Here is a 14,812-nt window from a genome sequence, read left to right as displayed (position 1 = left end):
TCAATTCAATCTCAATGCTCCAAGATTTACGTGTCAACTCGTCATCGGGTCCTTATTTATGAAAGATTTTTCTTAGCTTTTGTATATTAATAAATATATTTATACGTTAATTCAACTTGAACATTGATTTAGAAGCATATTACTTAGCTTTATTGTGTGGTCTCTGGCAAGGGATTGTTATACAAACATGTTTCGCTATAGTAGCTTTATAAAGGATAACCCCTCACTGCTATACCGCCAGAATCTGTGACCACTATAGACAGGAACACACACCTGAGAAAATCTTGTATTGAAAAATCTTGCCCTGTAACTATGGCAAATCTAACCTGTAAACTGTATGTCAAGTTAGTATAAAACGTATACTGGAAAACTTGCACTGTAAGGATAGCTATGGCAAATTGTATATATTATGTATATTAGAATTAGACCTCTAGTATGTGTCAAGTTAGGATAAAAACTTATATCGTAAACTTGTACTGAAATTATGGCAAATCCAGTGCAAATCGTAACCTGTTATTATGTACGTTTAACATGTAACCCGTTCTGAGCGCTTTGGGAACAATGGGATAGATAGAAAGATAGAAGTCACAATCCTTCCACATTCGGTGTAGGTTATCTGTGTTGTATGGTCAAATCACACTGACTTTTGTTTGATAGTCATCTCTGATTTTATATATTACCTGTCATTTTTCAAACTTTTTTCTGGACTAAGGAGCAGATTTAAGAATAATGCAAAAGGCTCATAGCAGAGCTGCCAACAGTCAGCACAATTTATTGGCAGGCAGACAATAAATAAAATGAACCAAAAATTGGCATGGCTATAAATAAAATTTTACATTAGTGAAAGCATTCTGGCTGATATTCAGAGTGAAATGACTCTGCCCATCACAACCGTTGACATTCAGTGGCACTTAATGGGAGAGTGCTATTGAATTATCAGCATAGACTGCTGCAGAATTCTCTGCTTAGTGACAGGGCACTCCAGAGCAGACCCAGAAGCTATATGAGGGTTGCCGATATTCAGTGCAGTGCCCAGGTAACTATCCCACCATAAAGGGGAGTGTGTGGTGAAGTGCAGTGGTTAGAGCTACAGCCTCAGCATCCTGAGGTTGTGGATTCAAATCCCACACTGCTCCTTGTGATCCTGGGCAAGACACTTAATCCCCCATTGCCCCAGGTATATTAGATAAGAGTGTGAGCCCACTGGGACAGAGAAGGAAAAAATGCTTGAGTACCTGCAAACCACTTATTGTATATACTCAAATATGAGCTGAGATTTTGGGACCAAAATTGGCTTCTTGGCTTATATTCGGGTCAGCACCCACCTGCTCCCCTCCTGGACCAGTTGCAGGCCTCCATCAGGCCTGCTGTAAGACCAGGTAGTTCAGCAGTGGGCCCGGACAGGAGGGATCCTTCCCACCTCCTGTTTCAGCTGACTGTGACAACTTTTAGATACTCCCAGGGGAGGGGCCTTAGGTGTCTGAGCCAATAAGGGTCTTAGATCCCTCCCCATGCATTACAGGATGCATCAGGAAGGGGAAGGCCCACTATTTTGGAGTGGCGGACCTGTGAGCAGGAGGGACTGGGTATCCCTCCTGCAGTCATCTTAATGTTCAGGTACGGGGTTGGTTCGGGGGGGGCATCCAGTGGCAAGAGTGGGCATTCCTCCTGCCTCTATTTTGGTTCCAGGGTTTTTTTTTTTTGGGGGGGGGAGAGGCAACTTGCATTTTTTTTAATGGAATTAGATTCTTGTTCTTGAAAACTTACGCTTCAATTAATCTGTTACTCTGCAAGAAAGAAATACAGGTAGTATAATATCTTCAAACACAAAGAGATACTTGCCAGGAGGTTGCCAAGTTCCTCATAGTCAAAAAGCTGATTTTCGTACATGTCTGCCAACTCCTTGCTGTGCACGATCGCCTTCTCCCACATCTCCGGGAACAAAAATGAAAAGGGGCAATTGTTCTACCATTAGACAGCTGGCTAGGATAGGGAGAAGGAGCCACTTGAGTTAAATATACAGAGATGTTCATTGCAGCTGGAAACCCAGGCACAATTAGATGCTCAATTATGGTTCACATCTTAGCTCCTGGCCTTCGTAGTGGCCTCTTTTTAATAAACATTCTTGTTAACACAGGAAAACATGGCCCTCACCCTAAGGCACAAGAAAACATTATTTTGCTTCCTAGAAAAAATCCTACAGATCTTGATAGAACATATCTCTCAGAGAGACTGATTAAGGTCACCTTGTTAAACACCAGGGAAAGCAATCTCAGGTTAACAAACTTAACCAGAAGGGGATTGAGCATGACTGAGTGCCCAGAGTTCCAGAACTGCATATGTGGGGAGCAGTGGTGTAGTAAGGGTAGGAAACGCCTGGGGCGGTGGTGCCCCCCTGTGCTCTCCTCTCTGCAATGCCCCGCCCCACTCCTTCCCGACCCCCATTCCACATTTCGCCAGCGCAAGTGGCTTCAGGCAGCATGCTCCTTGCTCCAGCGTTGGATTTCACTCTGATGTCACTTCCTGGCCTCATGACTCGGAAGTGAGTCAGAGGGGAACTAGGTTGGTGCGAGCAACAGGCAGAAGTTGCTCGCGCTAGCGAAGATAATACAGAGGTATGGGGTGGGGGGAGGAGGGATGGTGCAAGCGTGACAGGGCGGAGAGGTGTCAGCGCCCCTGCAGACACAGCATCTGGGGTGGTCCACACCCCCCCTTACTATGCCACTAGTGGGGAGACAGTATTGCACTCAGAATTTCAGGTGCCCCTGGACCACAGGCTCTCATGTAATCTTAGGTATATACTTTTACATTCCTGTCCTTCAGTTAACACATCTATAACTGAGTTCACAAGAACGATATAGTGGCGCTAGAAAAGGTTCAAAGAAGAGCAACCAAGATGGTAAAGGGGATGGAACTCATCTCGTATGAGGAAAGACTAAAACGGTTAGGGCTCTTCAGCTTGGAAAAGAGATGGCTGAGGGGAGATATGATTGAAGTCTACAAAATCCAGAGTGGAGTAGAATGGGTACAAGTGGATTGATTTTTCACTCCGTCAAAAATTACAAAGACTAGGGGACACTCGATGAAGTTACAGGGAAATACTTTTAAAACCAATTGGAGGAAATTTTTTTTCACTCAGAGAATAGTTAAGCTCTGGAATGCGTTGCCAGAGGATGTGGTAAGAGTGGATAGCGTAGTTGGTTTTAAGAAAGGTTTGGATAAGTTCCTAGAGGAAAAGTCCATAGTCTGTTATTGAGAAAGACATGGGGGAAGCTATTGCTTGCCCTGTATTGGTAGCATGGAATATTGCTACACCTTGGGTTTTGGCCAGGTACTAGTGACCTGGATTGGCCACCTTGGGAACGGGCTACTGGGCTTGATGGACCATTGGTCCGACCCAGTGAGGCTATTCTTATGTTCTTATTTTATCTCTTTCTTCTCCCCCTCAGAAGTCTCTCATCAAAATGGTTAGCTCAAAACTTCACAAGAAAACACCCAGTGAGAAAAAGGACTGAACGACGGACTTCCAGCAAGAGCCAGGATAGTAGACAGCTGACAAGTTTATTGCCTGTGACGCTTGTGGTTCATATTCTGGAGGATAGACATTGTCCACAAAACCCTGTTTGTGTTGTTGTTTTCTATGAGTCTTGACAGAGAGTGTTTTGACCTATCTTTTGGCGAATCACAGTGCTGAGTCGGGTCTCTTGCATGTATTAATTTTTGTGGATTTATGCAATAAACTTGTCAACTGGCTGCTCTCCTGACTTCTGTTGGAAGTCCGTTGTAAAGCCCTGCTTTTTTCATTGGCTTGCAACTTTCCACTGTGTTTGAGTACCACATTCTGAAGGCAAATGGGTTTTCAGGATATTCCTAATGAATATGCATGAGGTAGATTTGTAGGCATATCACTTCCATTTTATATGCAAATCTCTCTCGTGCATATTTATTAGGGATATCCTCAGGACAGGTGTTGAGAACTACTTTTCTAGGTACACTGAGATCTTCTTTGAAGGAAAGATTTAATCCATTTGGATGTGTACAGTATGTATCCTAAAGGGAAGGATTGACACCAGATACCCCTAAAACAAAAGTAGGGTCCTGCCAGGCCCTCTTATCACAAACATGAGGCCCCTTGACCTTCTCTGTTTACCACCCAAGTCTCTTCAGCTCATTCAGTTCCTATCTGCACTATATACCTGATAACTCCACAAGTAACCTTGCTTCAGTCCCCACTCCTCCCCATGAAAAGTCGCCCCAAACTCAGATAGAAAGAAGTGGTAATTTGTGTGGAAACTCACTTTGCCTTTGCCAAAGAATGCTATGATTTCTTGATAGAGTTTCTCCTTCAGTTCCCGCTGCGAGTATACACAGTAACTGTCCCTCTGAAGCAGGTGGGAGGCGCATGGGTCATCTGACCACTGAAAGGAACATGCATGGTGTGATCACTAACATGCAAAAAACACCAAGGATCCATGAGGCCATACTTACTCTTACTGAGAAGCTTCTGCCTCAGGAGATATAGAGCTGATAATTCTAGAAAACATTCCCACTACCTTTATACCCATTAAACCACACCCTATGTGACACGAGATGGGCAGTTGGGGGATCGGTCTTTAAAGAACAGAATTCAAAATTCAGAAATACTCACAGGTCTGTCAACCCTCGTGCTATGTAGCTGATAGATTACCTGTAGGAGCTCTGCGTGGAGGAGCAGCGTATGTGCCGCCTCCGTGTAGTTCTCACAATCTCTATGCAGATCTCGTAACTTGTACAGGTATCTGGTCAAAGAGAAAACACCCACATATTTGTAAATAACAGTCCTCTTATAGCAGTGATCTCAAACTCAAACCCTTTGCAGGGCCACATTTTGGATTTTCAGGTACTTGGAGGGCCTCAGAAAAAATAGTTAATATCTTATTAAAGAAATGTCAATTTTGCATGAGGTAAAATTCGTCATAATTTATAAATCTTTCCTTTGGGCTAAGTCTTAATAATAATATTGTAATTTAGAGCTAAAGAGATATATGATCAAGAAACTGTTTTATTTTACTTTTGTGATTATGATTAATATACCAAGGGCCTCAAATTAGTACCTGGCAGGCCGCATGTGGCCCCTGGGCCGCGGGTTTGAGATCACTGTCTTATAGTGACCCCTATAAAGAAGGGAGTAAGAGAGCGGGAAAGAGACATCACTGTTGTTAAATGGTAATTCCCAGTTTACAAGCAACTACCTGATGGACTGATTCTATTTCATTGTCTGAAAACTGTTTCAGACAGTGTTCCCATTAACAGGCAGCTTATTTCTGTCCCTAAAATGCCTCCCCTTTACCTTGTAACAGTCAGAGTTACCCACAGCACTCGGGCAATCCAAAACGCTTAACAATTCAACATTTACCGTATTTTCGCGGATATAACGCGCGCGTTATACGCGTTTTTACCTACCGCGCATACCCCTCGCGCGTTATATGCCTGAGCGCGGTATACAAAAGTTTTTAAACATAGTTCCCACCCCGCCCGACGCCCGATTCACCCCCCCAGCAGGACCGTTCGCACCCCCACCCCGAACGACCGCTCGCACGCGCTCCCACCCGCACCCGCATCCACGATCGGAGCAAGAGGGAGCCCAAGCCCTCTTGCCCGGCCGACTCCCCGACGTCCGATACATCCCCCCCCCCGGCAGGACCACTCGCACCCCCACCCCGAAGGACCGCCGACTTCCCGACAATATCGGGCCAGAAGGGAGCCCAAACCCTCCTGGCCACGGTGACCCCCTAACCCCACCCCGCACTACATTACGGGCAGGAGGGATCCCAGGCCCTCCTGCCCTCGACGCAAACCCCCCTCCCCCCCAACGACCGCCCCCCCCAAGAACCTCCGACCGCCCCCCCAGCCGACCCGCGACCCCCCTGGCCGACCCCCACGACCCCCCCACCCCCCTGCCCCGTACCTTTGGTAGTTGGCCGGACAGACGGGAGCCAAACCCGCCTGTCCGGCAGGCAGTCAACGAAGGAATGAGGCCGGATTGGCCCATCCGTCCTAAAGCTCCGCCTACTGGTGGGGCCTAAGGCGCGTGGGCCAATCAGAATAGGCCCTGGAGCCTTAGGTCCCACCTGGGGGCGCGGCCTGAGGCACATGGGCCCAACCCGACCATGTGCCTCAGGCCGCGCCCCCAGGTGGGACCTAAGGCTCCAGGGCCTATTCTGATTGGCCCACGCGCCTTAGGCCCCACCAGTAGGCGGAGCTTTAGGACGGATGGGCCAATCCGGCCTCATTCCTTCGTTGGCTGCCTGCCGGACAGGCGGGTTTGGCTCCCGTCTGTCCGGCCAACTACCAAAGGTACGGGGAAGGGGGGGGGGGGGGTCGTGGGGGTCGCGGGTCGGCTGGGGGGGCGGTCGGAGGTTCTTGGGGGGGGCGGTCGTTGGGGGGGGAGGGGGGTTTGCGTCGAGGGCAGGAGGGCCTGGGATCCCTCCTGCCCGTAATGTAGTGCGGGGTGGGGTTAGGGGGTCGCCGTGGCCAGGAGGGTTTGGGCTCCCTTCTGGCCCAACTACACAAAGGTACGGGGAAGGCGGGTGGGGGTGTCGTGGGGGTCGGCCAGGGGGGTCGCGGGTCGGCTGGGGGACGGGCGGAGGTTCTTGGGGGGGGGCGGTCGTTGGGGGGAGGGGGTTTGCGTCGAGGGCAGGAGGGCCTGGGATCCCTCCTGCCCGTAATGTAGTGCGGGGTGGGGTTAGGGGGTCGCCGTGGCCAGGAGGGTTTGGGCTCCCTCCTGGCCCGATATTGTTGGGGAGTCGGCGGTCCTTCGGGGTGGGGGTGCGAGTGGTCCTGCCGGGGGGGGGGGGGGTGTATCGGACGTGGGGGGGGGGGCATCAGGCTTTCAGGATGGGGACAGACCTTCAAGGGGGGACAGGACTTCAAGGGGGGACAGTGCACGGAAAGTCAGGGGGGTGTGAACGGAGTGTCGGGACAGCACACGGAAAGTCAGGGCAGTGCACGGAAGTCAGGGGGGGTGAACGGAGAGTCGGGACAGCGCACGGAAAGTCAGGGCAGTGCACGGAAGTCAGGGGGGGGTGAACGGAGAGTCGGGACAGCGCACGGAAAGTCAGGGCGGGCGAAAGGAGCGTCGGGCATCATGCGCGGTATACCCGTGAGCGCGGTATACAAAAGTTTTTGTACATATCATCGTGATTTCTGCGCGCTATACCCGTGTGCGCGTTTTACACGGGTGCGCGTTATATCCGCGAAAATACGGTAATTAAACATACTGGGGTCAATATTCAGCAGCTTTGGTAATCCTGTTAATTTAAAAGTTAGCATTGGTGTTTAAACTAATAGTCCTCCTGGGCGCCACTATATGAAAATCAGCAGCAATGAAAATACATATCTGTAGCTCAATGCCATTTCCTTAAAGATTTTTCACTTTTTTTTTTTTTTTATAAATCTTTATTGATTTTCAAGGAGTAACAGTGCAATACATATGAATCTGAATGTATAACAAATCAAGAAAAGCACTTTGAACTTACAAATATTCAAAAGTAATCTTTTCCCCCACCCCCTTTACTTAATCAATAACATAAATGCAATTATCCTTCCAATAACCCACTCTTATTTAAAGTAGTAATACATTCCAACCCTGGATGTGTAAGGAAATCAGACAAAAATTAAAGAGAAATGACAACTATATAGAAGCAATAAAAGATGCCAATGGGCCCCACACCAAGTTAAATATATTACTATAGCCCAATATCTCAGCATTCATTTTTTCATATTTGTAGCTGGAGCATACATTCGCCCACCAAAAGGGAAAGTTAAGGCAATCATAGTTCTTCCAATTACATGTTATCATCTGCATGGCTATTCCCGTCATAATTAAGAAAAGCCAGCATTTATAATGATCCATAGGAGGTTTAACATGTAATAGTATTCCACATATTATAAGTTCATAAGTCAATGGGATTGATGACTCAAGTACATTATTAATTTGACCCCATATCGACTTCCAAAAATTAAGTATCAAAGGACAATAGAATAACAGATGATCCAAAGTCCCTATATCAAGATGACAATGCCAGCATCTATTAGATTTAGAACTGTCTATCTTTTGCAAACGAAATGGGGTCCAAAAAATCCTAAGCAACAATAAAACCATGTTTGTCTCATAGATGCTGATGCTGTACATCTCAGCCTCCAAGTCCAAAAAGATTTTTCACTTCTATCGGCTTCAATAAGATCAGCAGTATTTTCTTCATCTGAAAACAAAAATCTAACTTTCCAATACATCACAAAATCTTTTTTTTTTTTTTTTTTAGCAATACACAGATATAATCATCCCCTGCTCACCTTATATAAATGTCTTCTCTCTTCTTTTCTTTGTAAAAATTCTAAAAAAAACCAGAACCAAATAGAGGATAGTGAGAAATTTTTGAGAGCTACGTAGTCAGAGACATATGGAGTTGGTCATGCAAGCTTTTGTTCACCCTTTTCTGCACTTGAGTGGACTAACATAGCAACTGCAAGAATTAATTCAGCTTTTAAAGGATCCTCATCAAGCAATGACTTTTTAAAACACATCCACATATTCATTCACCTTTCTATATCTCATGCTTGGGGCCAGGGTTCTAGCTGGGAGCCAGATCAGTAATCTCAGTGTAATCTTGGGGATATAATACAGTGAGTAGCCTAATGGTCAGTGCAGTGGCCTGAAAACCTGGGAACTGTGTTCGAGTCCTACGGCAGCTCCTTGTGACCCTGGGCAAGTCAGCTAACCCGCCATTGCCCCAGGTATATATTTAAAAAACAACAACAACTTAGAATATGAGGCCATTAAGGGCAGAAAAAGTACTTTATATAAACTATGTAAACTGCTTTGATTGTACCACAGAGAGTTGGTATATTGGTATATTAAATCCTATTCCTTTTCTCTTTTTTTTTTTTTTTTTGACCCCTGGTAAGCATGAGATAGAGTAAGGCCCGGATTCTCAAAACAGCACTGTTAGTTAGGCGTCAGGAGGCACTCTATCGCTGCCTAACTTAATTGGTTTAATTGGTTCAAACGGTGCAATAATTGACTGTGTCAATTAAAAACCAATTAAAAAGCTATTAAACATTGTCCCAAGGAAGCACCTTGTGGCATTTAAGGCCACTGTAGGTGTGGTTAATGCTGGAAGTGATCTTAAGAGCCGTTAGGTGCCTTCTTCAAAAGAAGCGGTGCCAATGGCTCACCAAAACCAGCAGCAGTATCGGGAGCCCCTCTCCAGCAGGGCACCTGATCACAGTTACACCGCTCACCCGATTCAGCAGGGGAGAATACTTTAAATATATATTTTTTATTTCTCTTGATACTTATTTTTTATTTATTTTACTTATTTATTTTTAATTCTATCTTTAAATTTATTTATTCATTACTTGGTGGAATACTCATTTCTATCTCTATCTCTGTCTTTATATTTTATCTTTATTTTTCATAAATTATCTCTTCAGGAACTTTAGTTAGATTGTGAGCCTTTGGGACAGTTAGGGAATTTCGAAATACCTATCTTATTTATTGTATCTTTTAATGCATTCATTTTTGTAAACCGCTTAGAAACCTCACGGTTATTAGCGGTATATAAGAATTAAATTAAATTCTTAGATGTGATTCATGTGAAAAGCAGGCACCAGAAATGTAGGCCTTTAAAACCCTTCCGTTGCCTACCTTTCATGTAGCCGTGATTCTCAAAATGGCACAGTTGTGTGACTGACATGCGATCGGCGCTGTTTCTGAAATTGGTTGCAGATAACGGCACCATTTAGAGAATCTGGCCCTAGAATGCTTTTGAAAGTGACTGAATTCAGAATGTTTGTGGAAGCTGGGTAAATGGTTTCCCAGGTGAACTCCACTATTTATTCATTCCTACTGGCAGTGACCACATTTATTTTGTCTGTCTCTATTGCCTGCTTATCTGTTTATTTTGTATAATTGTGTGTGCTAGCTGTTGCTTTGTTTTTGGGTTTTTTAAAATTGTTTTAGTGTGCTGCTCCTCCCTAGCCTCCCCTCGACTGGTCCTCCTGAGGTCTGACTCCGCCCTTCCACCGTTGTGTGTGAGTGACATTTCCCAGGGTAAACTCCACTATATATTCATTCCTACTGGCGGCGACCATGCCAAAGGAATGCACTTAAGGAGCGGGCCCACTTTTTGGGTGAGCTCCTTGAGGCGACTCCTTGGCAACAAGCTGCCTATAACGCTGGTTGGTCTATTTAAGTGTTCCTGAGCCCTTCTTTTCTGTCTTATTTTAATATTTCTGTGGATACTTTCTTTTTCTTCTATGGCATCTATTCTGGTGTTTTGGGGCCAGTGTTTGCCTCAATGTCCATGGCAGACTCGTTCGTGTTTTCTTCTTTACTGTGATTCTTCAGATTGCGAATCTTCTTGTTTGACTTTTCTCCCTTCATTGGCATCCTATATTGATTATGCTTTTTCTTCTCCTTCTACTGTTACCCCTCTTTACCTCTTCCTGCTTCACTATCTCTAGTTTTTTTTTCTCATTTTTGCTCCTCAACCATAGATCTCCCCATTCTAAGACCTTATTAATTCATAATATTGTTCAGGATCACTCTCATTCTTTTCTTTGACTTGGCAACGAGAGGGTGAGGAGCCATTTTTGACTAAGTGTCTCCCTCCCGGTTATCAGGCTTTCTCTTCCCCTAGATGCTATGGCTTAAGGGGAAGGGACTTGGCTATCTTCTAACACTGAGATTGATTATCCATTTACGCCTGCAGTCCCCTCCAATCACAGAAATTAAGCTTTTTTATTTTCCCACCTTAAGCCTTCATGTGTTGCGGTTTATTTACCTCCTAACTCTACTTTTGATGTGCAGGATTCTTTTTTTGTCTATTCTGACAAACTCCTTACTTTATTTATTTATTTTGATTTCTATCCCATTCTCCCAGAAGCTCAGAACGGGTTACAAGTAGACATTCACAATCGTTTGAAAAGACTAGTCATGACAACAAATAGGTTACAGTAGACAATAACAGAGCTTATTCTAGAGACCAGACTAGTCATAGCAAAGATTACTAGGAGAAGTATATTGAGGAGGCAGTTTTTAATGGCCCGATTGGCGGAAGAGGAAGGTCTTTACTGCTCTGCGGAAGGTCATTAGTGAGTCTAGCAACCTGATCTGTGTGGGTAGTCGGTTCTATAGCTGAGGTAGGAAATGGCTGTAGGATCTTTTGTATACCGTACTCATTTGGAGGGATCTCCCTGTGGGAATGCTGAGTCTTTGTTCTGCTTTGGAGCAGAGGGGGCAGTTAGGGGTGTATAGGCGTAGCTTGGATGCTATGTAGGCTGGGTTTTTTTGGTAGAATTTCTTGTGTGTCATGACCAGGGCTTTGAAGATGTATCGCTTTTTGACTGGTAACCAGTGAGCTGCATAGAACGCTGGAGTATCAATATCACAATTTGTCAGTCCTTGGCAATTTCAGTATCTACTTTGATAACTCCTCTCATTCATTTGATCACCATTTTTGCTTTCTTATTTCTGATTTGAATTTAGAGCAACATTTTTATTTATTTTAAAAATTTATATACTGTTTAAACCTAAACGGTTTACATATCGTTACATACATAATTCAGTAAAACAAATAAAACAAACAAACATAAGCATATAATCATCAGAAAATCACATAAAATGCCCTTCAAAAGAACAGTCGCAAGGATCAGTTCCTAAAAAAATTTGACCCCCGCACAGCAAAAGGCCATTTTACTGGTCTCAGCATATTTTGGATTAGCATTTGTTTTTAATAATGCTAAATTCTCGGAACGCAGATACCTAGATGGTAAACAGTTTCCCTCTCATGCTGCTAGTCACACCTTGGATTTAGTACTTTCATACTTTTCCCCTTCTGTTTCGATTTCTGCTCTTTTTCTACAACTATACCATGGTTGGATCATCTGCTGGCAAATTCATGCATATGTAAGATTCTCACTACCTTCCTTGTTTGAAAATAAGAAGCCCTCCAAACCAGGACACCTGTATCATCTGCTTGCCAGTCTCACAGGCCACATCAGTGCTGTTAGTACTTGGTAGATTGGACTTCCTTACCAACAGATTGACAGTACAGCTCATGCGCTTCTCCTTGCTTTCATCATTCATGATGGTCCTGTAGTCTAGCAAGTTTTCCAACAAGCTGCTGACAAGGAAAGCAAAGATCTCTCCAGAACTTGACAGGTACTTGTGCTGACGACAGTGTTCCAGTAAGCTACGAATCACATGCAAGACAGAAAGAAAAGTGAGAGAATGAAGGAGATTGATCAATGAATATAAACAAAGTATGAGCTGTCCTTCAGAATAGTAGCTCTGAAATACTTGTTTCAGACTTAATCCATATTATAGTCAGTCATTTTAACCTCAAGTTCAAAAGCTCATGTCAAGCTGATCATTTTTCCCCACAGCTGTCACTAGGATGATGAGTTAAAGTTTCAAAAGAGACTGATATTGGAAAGAATGATGATGACCTCCAGTGCAGTAACAGAAGTCATCTCATGTCCATCCCTCACAAGAGAAAAAAAAGTCCTGCTGAGCCACAGATCACAATCTGCTGCCACAAAAGCAGCTATTCAAAACTGGGCATCTCTCTACACTTACAGCTTCTCCAATAGCACTTTATACTGTTCATCACCTCGGCCACCTTCCACTTCTTGATCCAGCCTGGTAATCAATTCATTCTCAAACTAAAGAAAGGAACAAAACAAAAAGGTCATATGAATGCCAATTAACATATCTTGTAATCTCTTGTTTTCAGAAACATTAAATGTTATACTAGTCTCCATACATCTATGAAAAACTGAGTATTGCATGGTTTTCCTACTTCATAATTATCAGTAAAGTAGGAGGCTCACAACACAGTGAATGTGTCCAGACCACAAGTACAGCCCGACTGAACACAGGATCTTAGGATTTACTGAAACCGAATCTGGGACTCAAACTGGCCACTTGGTTTCAGTAGAAACCATAACTGCCCCACTACTCCCTCACCTACATCCAACCACTAAAGCATCTTCCCAAGTCTCACCTCCATTGGTGGCCCCCTCACCCTACTTGACCACCTGCAGGCTCTCTCTGGGTCTACCTTAAGAAGCCCTGGTGGTCTAGTGGTCTCTTTGGAGGCAGGAACATCCATGCTGCTCCCAGCTGCAAAATGGCTGCTGGGACCTCTCAGCTGGTGGAGGGGATCATGAAGGTGGGAAGAGGTGGGGGGAGGGGGAAGAATTTCAATTTCAGACAAAAATGCACAGGTATTTTTAACCAAAAACCAAACCCAGATTTGGGGCCGATTTCACAGCCGAGTTCAAATATGAAACTGAAATTCAGTTGGCCCCCAACCACCAGCAGGCACACCACCACCACCACCCACTCCCCAACCACTCTAGCAATCACAGCTCGGAACAGATAGCATGTCTTTTTATTTATGGCTCTTGCATTCACATTTGGCAACAGACTTGTAGTGCTTGTTTATTGACGTGTACCTCAACGGTGATAAATGAGTTGTTCTGACATTGTGTTAGTAATCAGGTGCCCCATGTGCCCTCTGCTGAACAACAGGCTTGCTGAAGAGTCCATTGTAAACCCCAAGTCTATACTCCATTTATTTTGTTTCTCTTGAGCCTAGCAGCCAACAAACTGCTAACTTCTTTAAAGACTTTGGATACCCACACAGTTCTTCATTAAAAGTTCTGCTTAGTCTGGGTCACAGAGTAGGACCAGTGGAGAGGGAAGGGATCTCCAAGCTTCTCACCATGTGGAAGTTGCGATTGCCACTTAAGTTAAACTCGCACTGCATCATGTCGAAGAAGATGGGGATGGTTTGTTTCCGCAGCTCTGGCTCTGGCACCAGAGTGACCTCCAGGATGGGGCCCACCATCGAGGGGATGAACTTGATCTTGTGCAGCCCTGAAACATTTCATGGGAGAGACCGCTATGGCTCAGACTTTGGATGGTAAACAAAATATTTAGATAGTGAGGGGGCTAACACTCAGCGCAAGGCTTCCTAATGCAAGATTAAGAAAAAAAAATGTTGCCTCTCCCAATGCAGTCAGCAAATAGTATGCAAATAGCCAAGCAGAAAAGATGGGTGCAATCATGGGAGACCACAGTACTATAGTAAAGGGGGGGCAGTCTGCCCTAGGCACCGTTTTGGTGGGGGCACCGGCACCTCTCTGCCCCCCCTTCCACACCACACTTGCGCCCCTCCCTTCCCTGCTTCCCCCGTACCTCTTTCAAATCCTCGTCAGCGCGGGCAACCACTCTGGCCTGCTGCTCGCACTGGCTTGGATCCCTCTGAAATCGCTTTCGGGTCACGGAGCCAGGAAGCAATGTCAGAGGGAAACCCAACACCTACCCGGTGGCAGGCTGGAGAAGCTCCTTGAACCGGCGAAGATTTAAAGAGATGCAGCGATGGGAAGGGAAGGTGTGTGTTTGGCGCAGAAGGAGCGGGGGGGTGGGGTGGAGAGGAGGGGGTGGGAGAGGCACCACTGCCCCGGGCACCTGCTACAATCACTACGCCACTGGGAGACCACACTGGGTGCATACACACATTGGTCTGCAGTAGCGTCCGCTATATCTTGCTCACAAAAATTGCATTAGCACCCAGAGTTGCATGCACATACATCCATGCAGAACTAAAATGCTACTTTCTGAATAGTTTTTGAAATATTGATGCTAATGCACAGACTAGCATTCTAATTCAGCTCTTCACTATAAAAATGTTTCGTAAATTGGACCATCAGAAGGTGGTCCAATTTAACAGCAGACACCTCTACCATATATTCCTCATGT

The 14,812-nt window shown here is 45.1% G+C and overlaps 1 protein-coding gene across 4 annotated transcripts in view; it reads right to left on the bottom strand.

Moving 5' to 3' along the window:
• DOCK5 (dedicator of cytokinesis 5) overlaps positions 1 to 14,812 on the bottom strand; it is a 271,412-nt gene that overhangs the window by 42,887 nt on the left and 213,713 nt on the right. For 3 of the 4 annotated variants that reach the window (XM_033950084.1, XM_033950083.1, XM_033950082.1), the window contains exons 33-39: positions 13,773 to 13,927; positions 12,623 to 12,708; positions 12,080 to 12,236; positions 8,335 to 8,375; positions 4,688 to 4,778; positions 4,299 to 4,418; positions 1,843 to 1,932 (exon numbers count right to left, since the gene is read on the bottom strand). In XM_033950084.1, the coding sequence (XP_033805975.1) occupies positions 1,843 to 1,932; positions 4,299 to 4,418; positions 4,688 to 4,778; positions 8,335 to 8,375; positions 12,080 to 12,236; positions 12,623 to 12,708; positions 13,773 to 13,927 (740 nt within the window). Of the gene's footprint in view, positions 1 to 1,842; positions 1,933 to 4,298; positions 4,419 to 4,687; positions 4,779 to 8,334; positions 8,376 to 12,079; positions 12,237 to 12,622; positions 12,709 to 13,772; positions 13,928 to 14,812 lie in introns of those variants that run through there. The other variant, XR_004539947.1, reaches the window with a different exon arrangement.

Source organism: Geotrypetes seraphini, chromosome 6, assembly GCF_902459505.1.
Source record: "Geotrypetes seraphini chromosome 6, aGeoSer1.1, whole genome shotgun sequence".
Classification (NCBI taxonomy): Eukaryota; Metazoa; Chordata; class Amphibia; order Gymnophiona; family Dermophiidae; genus Geotrypetes; species Geotrypetes seraphini.
This window is presented reverse-complemented; position numbering and strand designations above follow the sequence as displayed.